The 15,863-nt window shown below is 37.0% G+C and overlaps 1 protein-coding gene across 1 annotated transcript in view; it reads right to left on the bottom strand.

Annotated features, from left to right (window-relative positions):
- IARS2 (isoleucyl-tRNA synthetase 2, mitochondrial) overlaps positions 1–15,736 on the bottom strand; it is a 77,786-nt gene extending 62,050 nt beyond the window's left edge. Inside the window, exons 1-2 of the mRNA XM_082394300.1 lie at positions 15,376–15,736; positions 13,886–14,008 (exon numbers count right to left, since the gene is read on the bottom strand). Of these exons, the coding sequence (XP_082250426.1) occupies positions 13,886–14,008; positions 15,376–15,642 (390 nt within the window). The 5' untranslated portion in view covers positions 15,643–15,736. The remainder of the gene's footprint in view (positions 1–13,885; positions 14,009–15,375) is intronic.
- Between the last annotated feature and the right edge of the window lie 127 nt (positions 15,737–15,863).

Here is a 15,863-nt window from a genome sequence, read left to right as displayed (position 1 = left end):
AAATATATTAAGTAACTACAAACAGATGTGGAGAAATAGAAAATAATACAATAATAGTATAGGACTTCAATACTCCATTTTGAACAATGGATAGATGGTCCAGACAGAAAATCAATAAGGAAACAATGGATTTAAACTATACTTCAGACCATATGAACGTAACAGACATATACTGAACATTCCACTGACAAGCAGCAGAATACACATTCTTCTCAAGCACACACTGATTAATGTCCAGAATAGATAATATGTGGCCACAAAACAAGTGTTAACAAATGTAGAAAGAGTGAAACCATACCAACAATCTTTTCTGACAACAATGGCATGAAACTAAAAAATCAACAAGAAGAAACCTGAAAAACTCACAAATATGTGGAAAGTAAACAATACATTTCTGAAAAACCAATAGGTCAAAGAAGAAATAAAAAAGGAAATCAAAAATATCTTGAAAACAAATGAAAAAAGAAACACAGTATACCACAACTTAAGGGGCGCAGAGATTGCACAGCACTTGGCCTGAACTCACTGGACTGTTGTTCAGGCTCCAGCCATGGCTGAGAGCGGCCAGACACCTTAGGCCAAGGTACTCCTGCAGCAACAGCCACACACCCAGCTGCAAGTACACCCCACTGCAGCCCAGTGGGCGGAGGTTCAGAGAGGACCAGAGAGGACTAGTGATCTACACATGCTTTTTCAAGGGAGCTGGCTTGTAAGATTAGGTAACTGAGACAGAAAATGGAAAGCACAGCTCTATACTGAATCTACCTGGTGACATTCTCATCATCCCTGAAGCCACCTCTGTGGGGGAAGTAAAAGGAGGAAACATGTGGTACCACTCTAACTCTGGAAAAGAAGAAGGGTTAGAACTTTAGTCCAAATTCCTGACTCTATGTGAAAAAGAATTAGCCGCTAACAGCAAGTGTGCTGGAGCTGGGGTTGTGGTGGAACATGGCACTCACAGGCAGGTATTAAAGCGGGATACCAATGGACCATGCACCTAACTAAGTTCTGAAACACTCAAAGTTACTTGCTACAGTTGTTTTTCTGGTATAAAATGATGTGGGTGGGCTATATAACTAGATTTTCCTCCCCTTTGTTTTAAATACACTCATCTGCAGCATTTTTAAACAAGAAAATCCTGCCTGGGTCACATCCACACCTTCAACCTGTTAATTGGATGACTTTGCCAAGTCACCCAAACTCTGGATTTTAGTCACCTTGCATCCTACTTTCCCCTCCACTTACACTCAGATTTGAAAAATGTTTTCTATACACTTAATGGTCATTATGAAAATGTTCTTAGAGGTCTGTACTTAAGTATTTTGCAATAAAAAATTTTGTGCAATGAAGAAAAATATATTTTTTATACCTTCGAATGTATGTAACATGTAACAACTATTTTCATTAAAATTAGGTAAAATCCAGCATAAACAAATTACAATTTTGTCAATTTAGTTTTACTATTTCAGTTTTCCATATTTTGAATGAAAGAATATGTGATTTATTTTTCCTTTCAACAATATCTATGAAAATGTAATATAGAAATGTTACTGTGTTTTATAATATTACTTTCCAAGGATGTCTGAGTGCTTTAAGTTACCTTAAGAATCTTTAGTTGAGGACTTCCCTGGTGGTGCATTAGTTAAGAATCCACCTGCTAATGCAGGGGACGCAGGTTCGAGCCCTTGTCCAGGAAGATCCCACATGCCACGGAGCAACTAAGCCCGTGTGCCACAACTACTGAGCCTGCGCTCTATAGCTCATGAGCCACAGCTACCGAGCCCGTGTGCCACAACCACTGAAGCCCGCATGCCTAGAGCCCATGCTCCGCAACAAGAGAAGCCACCGCAACAAGAAGCCCGTGCTCCGCCACGAAGAGTAGCCCCCGCTCGCCACAACTAGAGAAAGCCCACACGCAGCAACAAAGACCCAACACAGCCAAAAATAATAAATAAATTTATAAAAAAAAAAAAAGAATCTTTAGTTGATACAGGAACAAGGTATTGGGGATTAAAGTTGTTTTTATTTAATATACCAATGGTTTAACACTCTTTCTCACTTTTTCACCGAAACAATATATTAAAAAATTGAAAGAATGAATAAACAAAAGGTAATATTCAATGTGTGCAAATTTCCCTTATTTAATTTAAAAAGATATTTTAAAAAAGTAAAAAGACAAATGGTAATGTTTCTAATTACCAAAAAGATGAAATTTGAATAAACATCTTAAATAACTGTTGGAAAAATATCTTATGGGATGCAGTAAAAGCAGGTCAAAGAGGGAAGTTGACAGTTATAAACACCTACATTAAGCAAAAAGACAGATCTCAAACTACCTAACTTTACACTTCAAGGGACTAGAAAGGAACAAACAAAGCTCAAAGTTAGGAGAAGGAAAGAGATAACAAAAATTGGAGCAGAAATAAATGAAACAGAGCATAGAAAAACAAATAGAAAAGATCAATAAAACTAAGTGGTGGTTTTTGAAAATATAAACAAAATTGACAAACCTTTAACTAGACTTACCAAGAAAGACAGAAAACTGAAATAAATAAAATTATAAGTGATACAGGAGACATTACAACTGACACTGGAGAAATACAAAGAAAGGATCTAAGAGACTACTGTGAACAATTATATGCCAAGAAATTGAACAACCTAGGAAAAATGGATAAATTTGCAGGCACGTAAAACTCACCCAGACTGAAACATGAAAAAATAGAAAATCTGAACAGAACAGTAACAAATAAAAAGACTGAATGAGTAATTTTAAATCTCCCAAAAAAGAAAAGCCCAGGACTTCATAGATGAATTCTACCAAATATTTACAGAAGAATGAATGCCAATCTTTTTCTAACTCTTCAGAAAAACTGAATACTCCCAAACCCATTTTATAAGGCCAACACTACCTTAATACCAAAGCCAACAAGGATACTACAAGAAAACCACTGGCCAAAATCCCTGATGAATATAGATGTAAAAGTTATTAACAAAATACTATCAAATCAAATTCAACAGCATATTAAAAGGATCGTACACCATGATAAAGTGGGATTCATCCCTGGGATGCAAGGATGGTTCCACATAAACAAATCATTAAGTTGACACACCACATTAGAAGATAAAAATCACATGTTCATCTCAACAGAAGCTGAAAAAGCATCTGACAAAATTCAACATATAAAAATTTCATTATAAAAACTCTCAATATAGTGGGTACAGAAGGAACATACCTCAAAGATAATACATTAGGCCATATATGACAAGGCCACAGCTAACATCATACTGAATGGTGAAAGGCTGAAAGCTTTTCCTCTAAGATCAGGAATAATACAAGGGTGCCCACTCTCACCATTCCTATTCAATATAGTATTAGAGGTCCTAGCCAGAACAAATAGAAAAGGAAAAAAAAAAAAAAAGATACCCAACCAAAAAGTAAGCAGTAAAATTGTCTTTTTTTGCAGATGACATGACGTTATATACAGAAAATCCTAGACTTGACAAAAAAACTGTTAGAATAAACAAGTTCATTAAAGTTTCAGGATACAAAATCAACATACAAAAATCAGACATGCTCCTATACGCTAACAATAAACTATCTGAAAAAGAAATTTTAAAAACCCTCTATGTACAATAGTACCATAAACAACAAAACATTTAGAAATAAATTTAACCAAGGAGCTAAAAGATCTGTACACAGAAAACCATGAAGACATGGATGAAAGAAATAGAAGATGACACAAATAAATGGAAAGATATCCCACATTCATGGATCAGACGAATTAATACAGGCATACCTCATTTTATCGTGCTTCATTTTACTGCAACTCAGGGATATTGCATTTTTTAGAAATTGAAGGTTTGTGGCAACCCTGCCTTGTCAGATATTGGTTACCATTCCTTTAGCAATAAAGTATTTTTAAATTAAGATATGTGCATTTTTTGACAGCTAATACTATTGCACACTTAATAGACTACAATGTAGTGTAAACAGCTTTTATATGCACTGGAAAACCAAAACATTCATGAGACTAGCCTCGACCCAATATTTGCTTTATTGCAGTGGAATGGAACTGAACCCGAAATATCTTCCAAGGTATGTCTGTACTGTTAAAATGCCCACACACCCAAAGCCATTAAAGATTCAATGCAACCCATGTCAAAATTCCAATGACATTTTTCCCAGAAACAGAAAAAAAAAAAATCCTAAAATTCATAATGAACCACAAAAGAGCCCAAACAGCCAATGCAAATTAGAGAAAAAACAAAGCTGGAGACACCACATTTCCTGATATTACAAAGCTACTGTAATCAAAACACTATAGTATTAGCAGAACAACAGACACAGAGACCAATGTAAAAGAATCAAGAGCCCAAAAATAACCTTTGTATATAAAGTCAACTAATATGTGACAAGAAAGCCAAGAATTCTCACTCAACAGGGAAAGAATAGTCTCTTCAATAAATGGTAATGGGAAAACCATATATTTTTATGCAAAAAAAAGAAAGTAAATCCCCTATCTTACACCACACCAAAATTAACTTGAAATGGATTAAGGACTTAAAGTTAAGACCTGAAATTGCAAAACTACTAGAAAAAAAATATAGGGGAAAAGCCCCATGACTTTGGTCTTGACAATGATTTTTGTTGCACAAGTAATGAAAGCAGAAACCAAAAAGTGGGACTACATCAAACTAAAAAGCCTCTTCACAGCAAAAGAAGCAATGAACAAAATGAAAAGGTAACTTACAGAATGGGAAAAAATATTTGCAAACCATTTTTCTGATAAGGGGTTAATAACCAAAACATTAAGATATTTACCGTATGAATATATACTCAATATAAGGATATGTAAAACTCAACAGCAAAAGAAGCAAATAATCCAATAAAAAAATGGACAAAAGACCTGAGCATTTTCCCAAAGAAGACAAAAAAATGGTCAACAAGTACATGAAAAGGTACACAACATCACCAATCACCAGGGAAATACAAACCAAAACCACAATGAGTTATCACCTCACAACTGTCAGAATGGCTGTCCTCTAAAAGACAAGAGATAATAAGTGTTGACAAGGATGTGGAGAAAAGGGAATCCTTGTGCACTACTGATGGGAATGTAATTTGGTGCAGACACTATGGAAAACAGCATGGAGGTTCCTCAAAAAATTAAAATAGAACTACCATATGATCCATCAATTCCACTTCTGGGTATTTATCTGAAGGAAATGAAAACACTTGGAAATATATGTGCACCCCCATGTTCACTGCCCCATTATTTACAACAGCCAAGACAGGGAAACAACCTAAGTACCCACTGATGGATGAATGAATATGGAAAATGTGGTCTATGTATACAATGGAATATTATTCAACCATAAAAAAGACGAAAATCCTGTCATTTGCAACAACATAGATGGAACTTGAGGGCATTATGCTAAATAAAGTAAGTCAGACAGAGAAAGGCAGATATCCTATGATCTAACTTAGATGTGGAATATAAAAAAAAAAATCAAACTCCTAGAAAGATTCTAACTTTGATGAAATTAAATTTATCCATTTTTCCTCATATATCATGGATTTTTTTTAAATCAGAGAACAGATTGGTGGTTGCCATAGGTGGGGGCTGGGGGGGTTGGAGATATGGGTGACAATGGTCAGAAGGTACAAACTCCAAATTATAATACTTACCAGCTCTGGGGATGTAAGGTACAGCATGGTGCCTATAGTAACAACACTGTATTATATATTTTAAAGTTACTAAGAGGGTAGATCTTAAAAGTTTTCACCATAAGAAAATAAAAATTTGGAACTATGTGACACAATGGATATTAACTAAACTTACTGTGGTAATCATTTCACTATATATATATATTTCAAATCATTATGTCATATACCTTAATTAATACAATGTTACATGTCAATTATATCTCAATAAAACTGGGGGTAATTCTTTTAAATTAGTTCTCACAAAAATTTTGCATACTGCTTGCTGTTTACTACCTACCCACACAACTGACCTGGTACCTGCTAATACTCCCAAAATTCAAAGTCAAAAAAATTATTCTAAATTTTAATGTAAAGGCAAAGAAACCAAAATAGCTAAAGCAATTTTGAAAAACAAAAAAATGGGAAGAATCAGACTACCAAATTTCAAAACTTACTCTATAGCCATAGTAACCAAAACTGTGGTATTTGTGGAAAGAGAGACATACAGAACAAAAAAACCAAACAGAATATCCAGAAATAGGCCCACACAAGTTTGCCCAACTGATTTTTGACATTGGTACAAAAGCAATTCATTAGGGAAAAGATAATAATGGTGCTAGAGCAAGTAAACATCCATATGGGAAAAAATAAACCTCAATCTAAGCCTCACACTTTATATAAACTCAAGACAGATCATGGGGTTTAAATGTAAAGTGTAAAACTTTTAGGAAAAAAAAAAATCTTCAGGACCTCAGGTTAGGCAAAGAGTTCTTAGACATGACACTAAAGGCATGATTCATGATAGGAAAAACTGATAAATTAGACTTCATAAAAATTTAAAACTTTCAATTTGCAACATACTCTGTTAAGAGGATGAAAACACAAGCCACAGACTGGGAGAAATAGTTGCAAACCACGTATCCTGGCAAAGATTTAGTACCTAGAATATATAAAAAACTCTCAAAATAAAATAGTAAAAAATTAAACAATCTAATTAGAAAATGGCCAAAAGACATAAAGAGGCATTTCACCAAAGAGGCTCAACAGATGGCAAATAAAGAGATGGAAGTGTTTAACATCATTAGCCATTAAGGAAATGCAAATTTAAAACCACAATGGGATACACAGCTATCAGAATGGCTAGAATAAAAAATAGTGACAACACCAAATGCTGCTGACATGCAGAGAAACAAGATTATTTGTACATTACTGGTAGGAATGTAAAATGCTAAAAGCCACCACTGAAACCAGTTTGGTATTTTCTTAAAAAACTAAACATGCAACTACCATATGACCCAGCAAGTGCAGTCCTGGGCATTTATCCCACAGAAATGAAAACTTACATTCAGACAAAAACCTGTACGTGAATGTTTAGAGTAGCTTTATTCCTAATAATAAAAAAACTGGCAACAAGCCAGGTGTCAACAGGTGAATGGTGAAACAACCTGTGGTACATCACACCAAGGGATACCACTCAGCAATAAAATAGACTATTATTGATATGCTCAGTAACCTGGATGAGTCTCAGGGAAATTATGCTGAGTGAAAAAAGTCAATCCCCAAAACTGTATGATTACATTTACACAGCATTCTTGAAATGACAAAAATACAGAAGTAGAGAACAGATTAGTAGTTACAACAGCTAAAGGAGGTGGTGGGAAAAGAGGGAAATGAATATAGCTATAAAAGAGCATCATGAGGGATTCCTGATGGAAATGTTTGGTATCTTGATTGTATCAATGTCAACATCGTGGTTGTGATATGGTACTACAGTTTTGCAGTATGTTACCATTGGGGGAAACTGGGTAAAATGTACAAGTAGTCCTCTCTATTTTTTCTTACAAATGCACTTGAATCTACAATTACTTCAAATATAAACTTTAATTAAGACAAAATTTGAATGATATTGTTTTCGAATAACATGTACTTAAAAAACAATAAAACAAAAAAACCCCAAGCACTTCAGTTTTGTCCATGAAAAGAAATAAATGCCCTTTTACCATCTGATGTAATACGTCTAATAATTTGAAAATGAGCTATCAAGCAGCATAATTTGGTCTCTGCGGAAGCAAACAAACTTACTACTGAGGAATGTGCAATATGTGTAACACATCTCAAATGTTTCAGAAGTTTTCAATACAATTAACTGTTCTAATACAATGTATAATACATGTTACAATTCTGCTCTAATAGCAATACTGACTTGTTTAGTGACCAGATTTCTGGTTTTGAAAATACAGACAGATGTCAAAGGTCGTGCCCTCTCCAAATTTTCCATTAAAGTATACATAAAAATAAAGGACTGAAAAAAATAGTGAATAAATTTTGGTACATTCTCTCAACGGAATGCTACTAACCAATTAAAGACAATTAAAAAGGAATCAATTATTGACATCTATAACAGCACATACGAGTATCAAAAAATACTACATGAGTTAAAGAAGCCAGACACAGAAGAATATATATTATGATTCAACCTACCTGAAATTTTACAGTGGGCAAAAAAATTAAAGCAATAGAAACCAAAACAGTGATGAGGGCAGAAACTCCTCATTCTATGAGGCCAGCATTACCCTGATACAAAAACCACACAAGGACACTATTAAAAAAAGAAAATTACAGGCCAATATTACGATGAACACAGAAACAAAAATCCTCAACAAAATGTTAGCAAAGTGAATTCAATAATTCATTAAAAGGATCATACACCATGATCAAGTAGGATTTATTCCAAGGATGCAAGGATGATTCAATATCTGCAAATCAATCAATGTGATACACCACATTAACAGAACAAAGAATAAAAATCATATGATCATTTCACAAGATGCAGAAAAAGTGTTTGCCAAAATCCATTTATGATAAAACTCTCAACAAACTGAGTATAGAGAGAACATAACCTGAAATAATAAAGGCCATATTTGACAAACCCACAGCTAACATCATACTCAGTGGTGAAAAGCTAAAAGCTTTTTTCTTCTGAGATCAGGAACAAGACAAGGGTGTCCACTCTTACCACTTTTATTTCAACATAGTATTAGAAGTCCTAGCCACAGCAATCAGACAAGAAAAAGAAATAAAAGGAATCTAAATCAGAAAGGAAGAAGTAAAACTGTCACTGTTTGCAGATGACATAATACTATATATAGAAAATCCTAAAGATGTCACAAAAAACTATTAGAACTCATCAACAAGTTCAGTAAAGTTGCAGAATACAAAAATAATATACAGAAATCTTTTGCATTTCTTTACACAAACAACAAACTATCAGAAATAGAAATTAACAATCTCATCTACAGTTGCATTAAAAAGAATAAAATACCTAGGAATAAATCTAAGGTAAAAGGCCTGTGCTCCAAAAGCTATGACACTGATAAAAGAAACTGAAGATGACACAAACAAATGCAAACAAATGGAAAGATATATTCTGCTCATGGATTGGAAGAATATTGTTAAAGTGGCCATACTACCCAAGACAATCTACAGATTCAACGCAATCCCTATCAAGATACCAACAACATTTTTCACAGAACTAGAACAAATAATTCTAAAATTTATATGGAAACACAAAAAACCCTGAACAGCCAAAACAATCTTGATAAGGAAGAACAAAGCTGGAGGTATCATGCACTCTGATTTCAAACTACACTACAAAGCCACAGTCATCAAAACAGTATGATACTGGAACAAAAAACAGACACATTGATCAATGTAACAGAATAGAGAGCCCAGAAATAAACCCCACATTTATATGGCCAATGAATCTATGACAAAGGAGGCGAAAATGTACAATGGGAAAAAGACAGTCTCTTCAATAAATGATGCTGGGAAAACTGCATAGCTACATGGAAAAGAACGAAACTGGACCACTTTCATATACCATATACAGAGATAAACTCAAAATGGATTAAAGACGTGAATTTAAGACCTGAAACCTTAAAACTCGTAGACACAAACATAAGCAGTAAGCTCTCTGACATGGGTCTTAGCAATATTTTTTTGGATCTGTCTCCTCAGGCAAGGACAACAAAAGCAAAAATAAATGGGATTACAACAAACTAAAAAGCTTTTTGCACAGTGAAGGAAACAATCTAGAAAACTAAAAGGCAATCTAGGGAATGGGAGACAATTTTCAAATGATATGTCCGATAAGTAGTTAATATCCAAAATCTATAAAGAACTCATACAACTCCACAGCAAAAAAAGAAAGAAACACACACACACACACACACACACACACACACACACACACACACACACACAAAACTCAATTAAAAAATGGGCAGAGGACCTGAACAGACGTTTTTCCAGAGAAGATATACAGATGGCCAACAGGCACATGAAAAGATACTCAATATCACTAATCATCAGGGAAATGCAAGTCAAAAGCACATTCAGATATCACCTCACACCTGTAAGAATGCCTATTACCAAAGAGACAACAAATAACAAGGACATAGAGAAAAGGGAACCCTTGTCCACTGTTGGTAGGAATGTAAATTGATACAACCATTATGGAAGACAGTATGAAAATCCCTCAAAAATTAAAATCAGAACTATCAATACCATATTATTTAGCAATTCCACTTCTGGGTATTTATCTGAAGAAGACAAAGACACTAATTTGAAAAGATGCACACATTTCCATGTTCACAGCAGCATTATTTACAATAGCAACCTAAGATATGGAAGCAACCTAAGTGTCTATCAATAGATGCATAGATAATGGGTATGTGGCATATATATAAAATGGAATATTACTCAGCCATTAAAAAAAACAATAAAATATTGCCACTTGGGACAACATGAATGGACCTAGAAATAAGTGAAATAAGTTAGACAGAGAAAGACAAATATCGTATGATTTCACTTATATGTGGAATCAAACCAAACAAAACAAATATAAAAAAAGAAAAACAGACTCATAGATACAGACAACAAACTGGTGGTTGCCAGAGGGAAAGGGGGTAGGGAGATGTTGAAAAAGGTGAAAGGAAAGGTGAAAGGGATTAAGAAGTCCAATTTACACTTATAAAATAAATAAGTCACAGGGATGTAATGTACAGTATAGGGAATATAGTAATATTGTAATAAATTGTATCGTGGCAGTAACCAGACCTACTATGGTGATCATTTTGTACTGTATAAAAATATTGAATCACTATGTTGTACACCTGAAACTAATTAATATTGTAAATCAATTATACTTCAATAAATGTGTGTATATATATACACATATATATATATCTTCTATATCTTGCACTGGGAGGTTAACAGATGTATAGAGCTGTCATAACTCATCAAACTGAATAATTTAAGATTGGTGCATGTTACCACAGGTTATTCTGGAAAAAAATTTTTTGAGAACAACGAAATTATACATTCGTCCAGTACTATGCAAAGGTGCCAGTCTATTTCAAGAGAAAGAGCTTTACATCAAAATGCAAGTCAACTCACTGCTTCCTTCATCAAGAAAGTCTTGCTACAAAAATAGTCACTAAACTGAGTGCTTAGTAACCAAGTTGATTTACATTCTGGTTGAAGCTCTCTATTTCAACACAGGCAGGCCTGTAACATACAATTTGATATCAACAGCCACTCAGCTGGGCTAGCAGCCTGTGGGAGAAGGAAGAAAGAAGAAATGGGGCTTAGAGCAAGCTTAAACTTGAAAATCCCTTCCATTCCTTTCAAATTCAAAGGAATTTTGTATTCCATTTCATATCATGTGTTACGGTCTGAATGTCTGTGTGTCCCCCAAACCCCTCCTTTCATATGTTAGAGCCATAACCCTCAATGTATTGGGAAATGAAATTTTGGGGGTAATTAGGGTTAGATGATGTCATGAGAGTGGGGCTCTAATGATGGAAACAGTGCCCTTATAAGAAAAGCGTTCTTCCCCTCTCCCCCTCTTCCCTCCATCACCCCCTACCCCCATGTGAGGACACACTGAGAAGGTAGCTTTCTGTAAGCAAGGAAGAGAGCCAAGATCAGCTGGCACCTTAATCTTGGACTTCCCAGCCTCCAGAACTGTAAGAAGTAAATGTATGTTTGTTAGGCCACTCAGTCTAAGGTATTTTGTTATAGCAGCCCAAGCAGATTAATATGTGTCTTAACATAAAATGGTTTTGAATGACTGGTTAAATATCTTTTTTCTCCCAAACTACAAATAAAATTGATATTATGGGAAGATATACCATACTTACCCTCGTTTTAAAAATACCACCCAAGACTGGGGTATCATAATACCTTAAATGGATCAATTACATACCTGCCTATTTTATTTTATTTTATCTTATTTTCTTTTTTAATTTTATTTATTTATTTTTTAAATTTTCTTTTATTTTCTTTTTTAATTTTATTTATTTTATTTTATTCTATTCTATTCTATTTATTTATTTCTGGCCTTGCGATGCAGCTTGCGGGATCTTAGCTCCCCTACCAGGGACTGAACTCAGGACCCCGGCAGTGAGAGCCCCGAGTCCTAACCACTGGACCACCAGGGAATTCCTGTGCCTCTTATTTTAAATAGAAAAACAAGGTTTAATTTATGAAAGTGCTCAAACATATCCATTGTAAATATTGGATAATACCCATAATGCAAGAACAGAAGGAAAAAATTACACGCCATTTTGTCTACAAATGGGGGCATTTCAAGGAGTCTTACAAGGCTCATGCAAGTAACTGAGTAAGTTGAATAAAAGGGAAAAAAAATTCTGACTGGATGCTAGAAATTGAGATTTAGATACTCTTCTAGACTCAAAAGGAACACTGATGTCAAGCAACAAAATCTCTGCTTTGCAAAAGGCATGCATGTGTAATTACTGCTCTACTTGGCAAAAAAATCTCTTGGGGTTCTGTAGGGGGTGGGGGGGGAATGCCAAATGAATTTAAAAACTCAAGGAGAGTACTAATATAAAATGATTTAACCTAATGTAGGTGAGGAATAAGAATCAGTAAAGAAAGGTGAGCTGATAAATAGCCTGTAATAAAAACAACTGTTTCCTGGAAAGCAGACTACTACCTCAGCATAACCATGAAGCAAACTATAATCATTCTTACTCTTCATGGTAGAAAGCAGAGAAAGCCTACATGATACTCAGGGAAGTCGAGTGAGTCCTCTTAGAGGAGAACCTAAATTTCTCGCTCAATTCATTTACTATTTAAAATGCACCTAGCAGCCACTCCTCAAAAACAAAACAAAATGCAACCCTGAACTGTATATGGTGATGATCTATCAATTTACATATCCAGTATGGACCTCTCGCCTCCAACTGCCTATTTAGTATCTCCACCTGCATGTCTAATCTTGTCTCAAAGGAAACATGCCCGGGTCTGAACTCCTGACTTTGTCCCCCAAACTGATCTTCCCAGTCTTCTCCATCTCAGGTAAGAGCTCTTCTGACTTTCTAAGTGCTCAAGATGCTTTTTGGAGGCATCCTTGACTCTTTTCTTTTTCTCACCCCACACATCTAATCCATCAGCAAATCCTGTCAGCTCTACCTCCAAACTGTACCCAGAATCTGACTATTTCTCACACCACTTTCATGGCTTCAACCCTGGTCAAAATGGCCATCATCTGTCTCCTGAATTATGCAGTAGTCCCCTTCTTAGTCTCCCTATTTCCAAACTCCCTCTACCTCTACAGTCTATTGCTCACATAGCAGCCAAGAATGACCTTATCACCTGTCAAAGGCCCCACCTCCAAATACTACATTAGGGATTAGGTTTCAACGTATGATTTGCAGGGGGCGGGAGCCAGGACGACACACAGACAAATATTCAGTCTATAGCAACTATCTAACATATTAAATATTTTACTTATTTATCTTATTATCCCTTCCTGTTTAGAGCACAAGCTCCATAAAGCCAGGACTTATCCTTATTTTGTTCACTGCTATTCCCAGAGTCTAGACAATACCTGGCACATAATAGACGCTCACCAATGATTTACTGAATAAAATGATACTTAATAACATAAAATAAGTTCAAGGCAAATAGGAGTGATGTTATTTTTCACACAGTACTGAAACTGTTTATTGCTACTTTCTATTAAGACATTTTAGTTTAAGTATGCCAGTGCAAATTTACATAACTGTCATAAAACTAGAATATACTCTTTTGCAAAGTGTATTTAGATAAAGGTGTTCCCTCCAGTCTTGTAACCTAAATTATAATTACCTTATTTAAAGCATGTCCAACATGAGGGTCACCATTTGCATAAGGAGGTCCATCGTGAAGACAAAACTCTGTCTTCACTTTTCTTTCTCTTTGCCATGAATAAAGTTCCAAAAATTCACATTTCTGTTTAAAAAGAACAATAATGTCTGAACATCATGTAAATACATACTCCTGAATCTTACCATAAATAACAACCAACACCTGCTTTATTTCCTATCCCATTCTAATGTATTCAACTCTAAAACACAAATGGTGAGGTTTCTAAAATGCACATCTGATATTCATCTTTTAATACTTTTGAATAGCTTCTCCGTAGACTTCAGTTTAAAGTCTAAGTGCTTTATAAACGTATACAGGACCCTACAAAGGTTTAGTACCACTAAATTCTTGGGCAGTCTCTCAGCACTCCCCACCCTCCACTCCATGCTGAAGGACCTGTAGGTCCCCCATCACACCCACCCACCCACACACACACACACACACACACACACAGACACACACACACAGACACATGCACTCACATCTTATTCCTGCTATCCTTTGGCCTCAACACTCGCTACTCTCTTAATCTGGAATAACACTGATTGTAATCCCACTCTCCTTCCCCCACTTGCTGTGTGACCTTGGCCAAGTCACTTTGCCTTTGTAGGCCTATTCCCTCATTTGAAAAAAATGTTAATAATATCCAACTCACCGAGCTGGTGTGAAGATTATATGAGAAAATATCTGCAACTGTCACAGTTCCAGAAATATAGAAGGTACTGGATAAAACACTTTAAAAAATTAGATGGCCAAAACAGGTTTGTGAGTCTAGAACTCTGAGAACTGTCATAAGAATATTTAAGCTAAGCGTATTTACTAAGACAATATATCCAAAATATCAGGGATTTTAAAGACTCTAAAATTACACAAACTAACAAGTGAATCTCTGCCCTTAGAAAATTCAGTCTAATACAGGAGACAGAGGCACAGTTTGGGAAGCGGACTCTGAGGAAGTAACCACAGCTACCTGACCCTTCAAACAAGCCGTAATTCCAATTAAGGACCTATTGATAGCACAAAAGTAAGCTTCAACTTCTCATAATCGAATTTGTATTTATATGTGTACATGTTCATTCACTTTTTAAAAGCCACTGGAAAAGCGTCCAAATTCGACTGGTTCTGTCTAAGCTGAAACTGGGACTTCTATTCCATCCGTGCTATCTGAGCACCGCTGGTTCCCCCTTAGCCTTCCGCTCTGGAACCAACCACGTCTAAGGGACTTGCCTAGAGGTTTCTGCACTTCTGTTTTCACCCAATACAACCTGTGGGAAGCGCATGATTTCCACTGACCGGGTCGCAACACCCCCGGCCCAAAAGGGCCTGGAGCCTGCGGCCGGGTCCCGCCCCACTCGGGGTGTGAGTGGCCCAGGCGTGGCTCCGGGAAAGGCCCGTGTCCCCCCTCCCGAGGCCCCCCTCCCGGCCCGCGCCGCGCACAGGCCGGCCCATACCTGCTGGACCTCCAGCTCCGTGTCGGGCTGCTGGCGGCCCAGCAGCTTCATGGGGAAGCTGGTCTGCGGCAGCAACACCGTGTCCCGATAGCTGCCATTACTCGAATTCTGCAGCTGGTTACTGGCCCCGGTGACTGACCGCACCAAAAGCCTCCTCGTCGCCCCTCGCCAGCCAGGCCGACGAGGAAGGCGGGGCGGCACCCACAAATTCCGGGCCACGGCCAGGGCCGCTGCCCCCGGCCCGCGAGGGCGCAGCCCCCAACGCATGGCGAGCCAAGCCAACCCCAGGCTCCGGAGAGGCGCCGGAGCCTTGGTTCCGGCCGGGCTCTAGGGGAAGAGGGAGGCCAGAGCACCTGCGCGAGCCTTGCGGGAGTGCGCAAGCGCGGGGCGGGGAAGGGGGCGGGGAAGGGGGCGGGGAAGGGGCAGGGAAGGGGGCGGGGAGGCGCATGGGGCGGGGCCACGTCCGCGTCCCCGCGATAACCACCCCG

The sequence above is a fragment of the Balaenoptera borealis genome, assembly GCF_965194805.1.
Source record: "Balaenoptera borealis genome assembly, chromosome: 1".
NCBI classification, from domain to species: Eukaryota; Metazoa; Chordata; class Mammalia; order Artiodactyla; family Balaenopteridae; genus Balaenoptera; species Balaenoptera borealis.
Note: the sequence above shows the minus strand (reverse complement) of the source record. Positions and strands in the feature narration are given on the sequence as shown.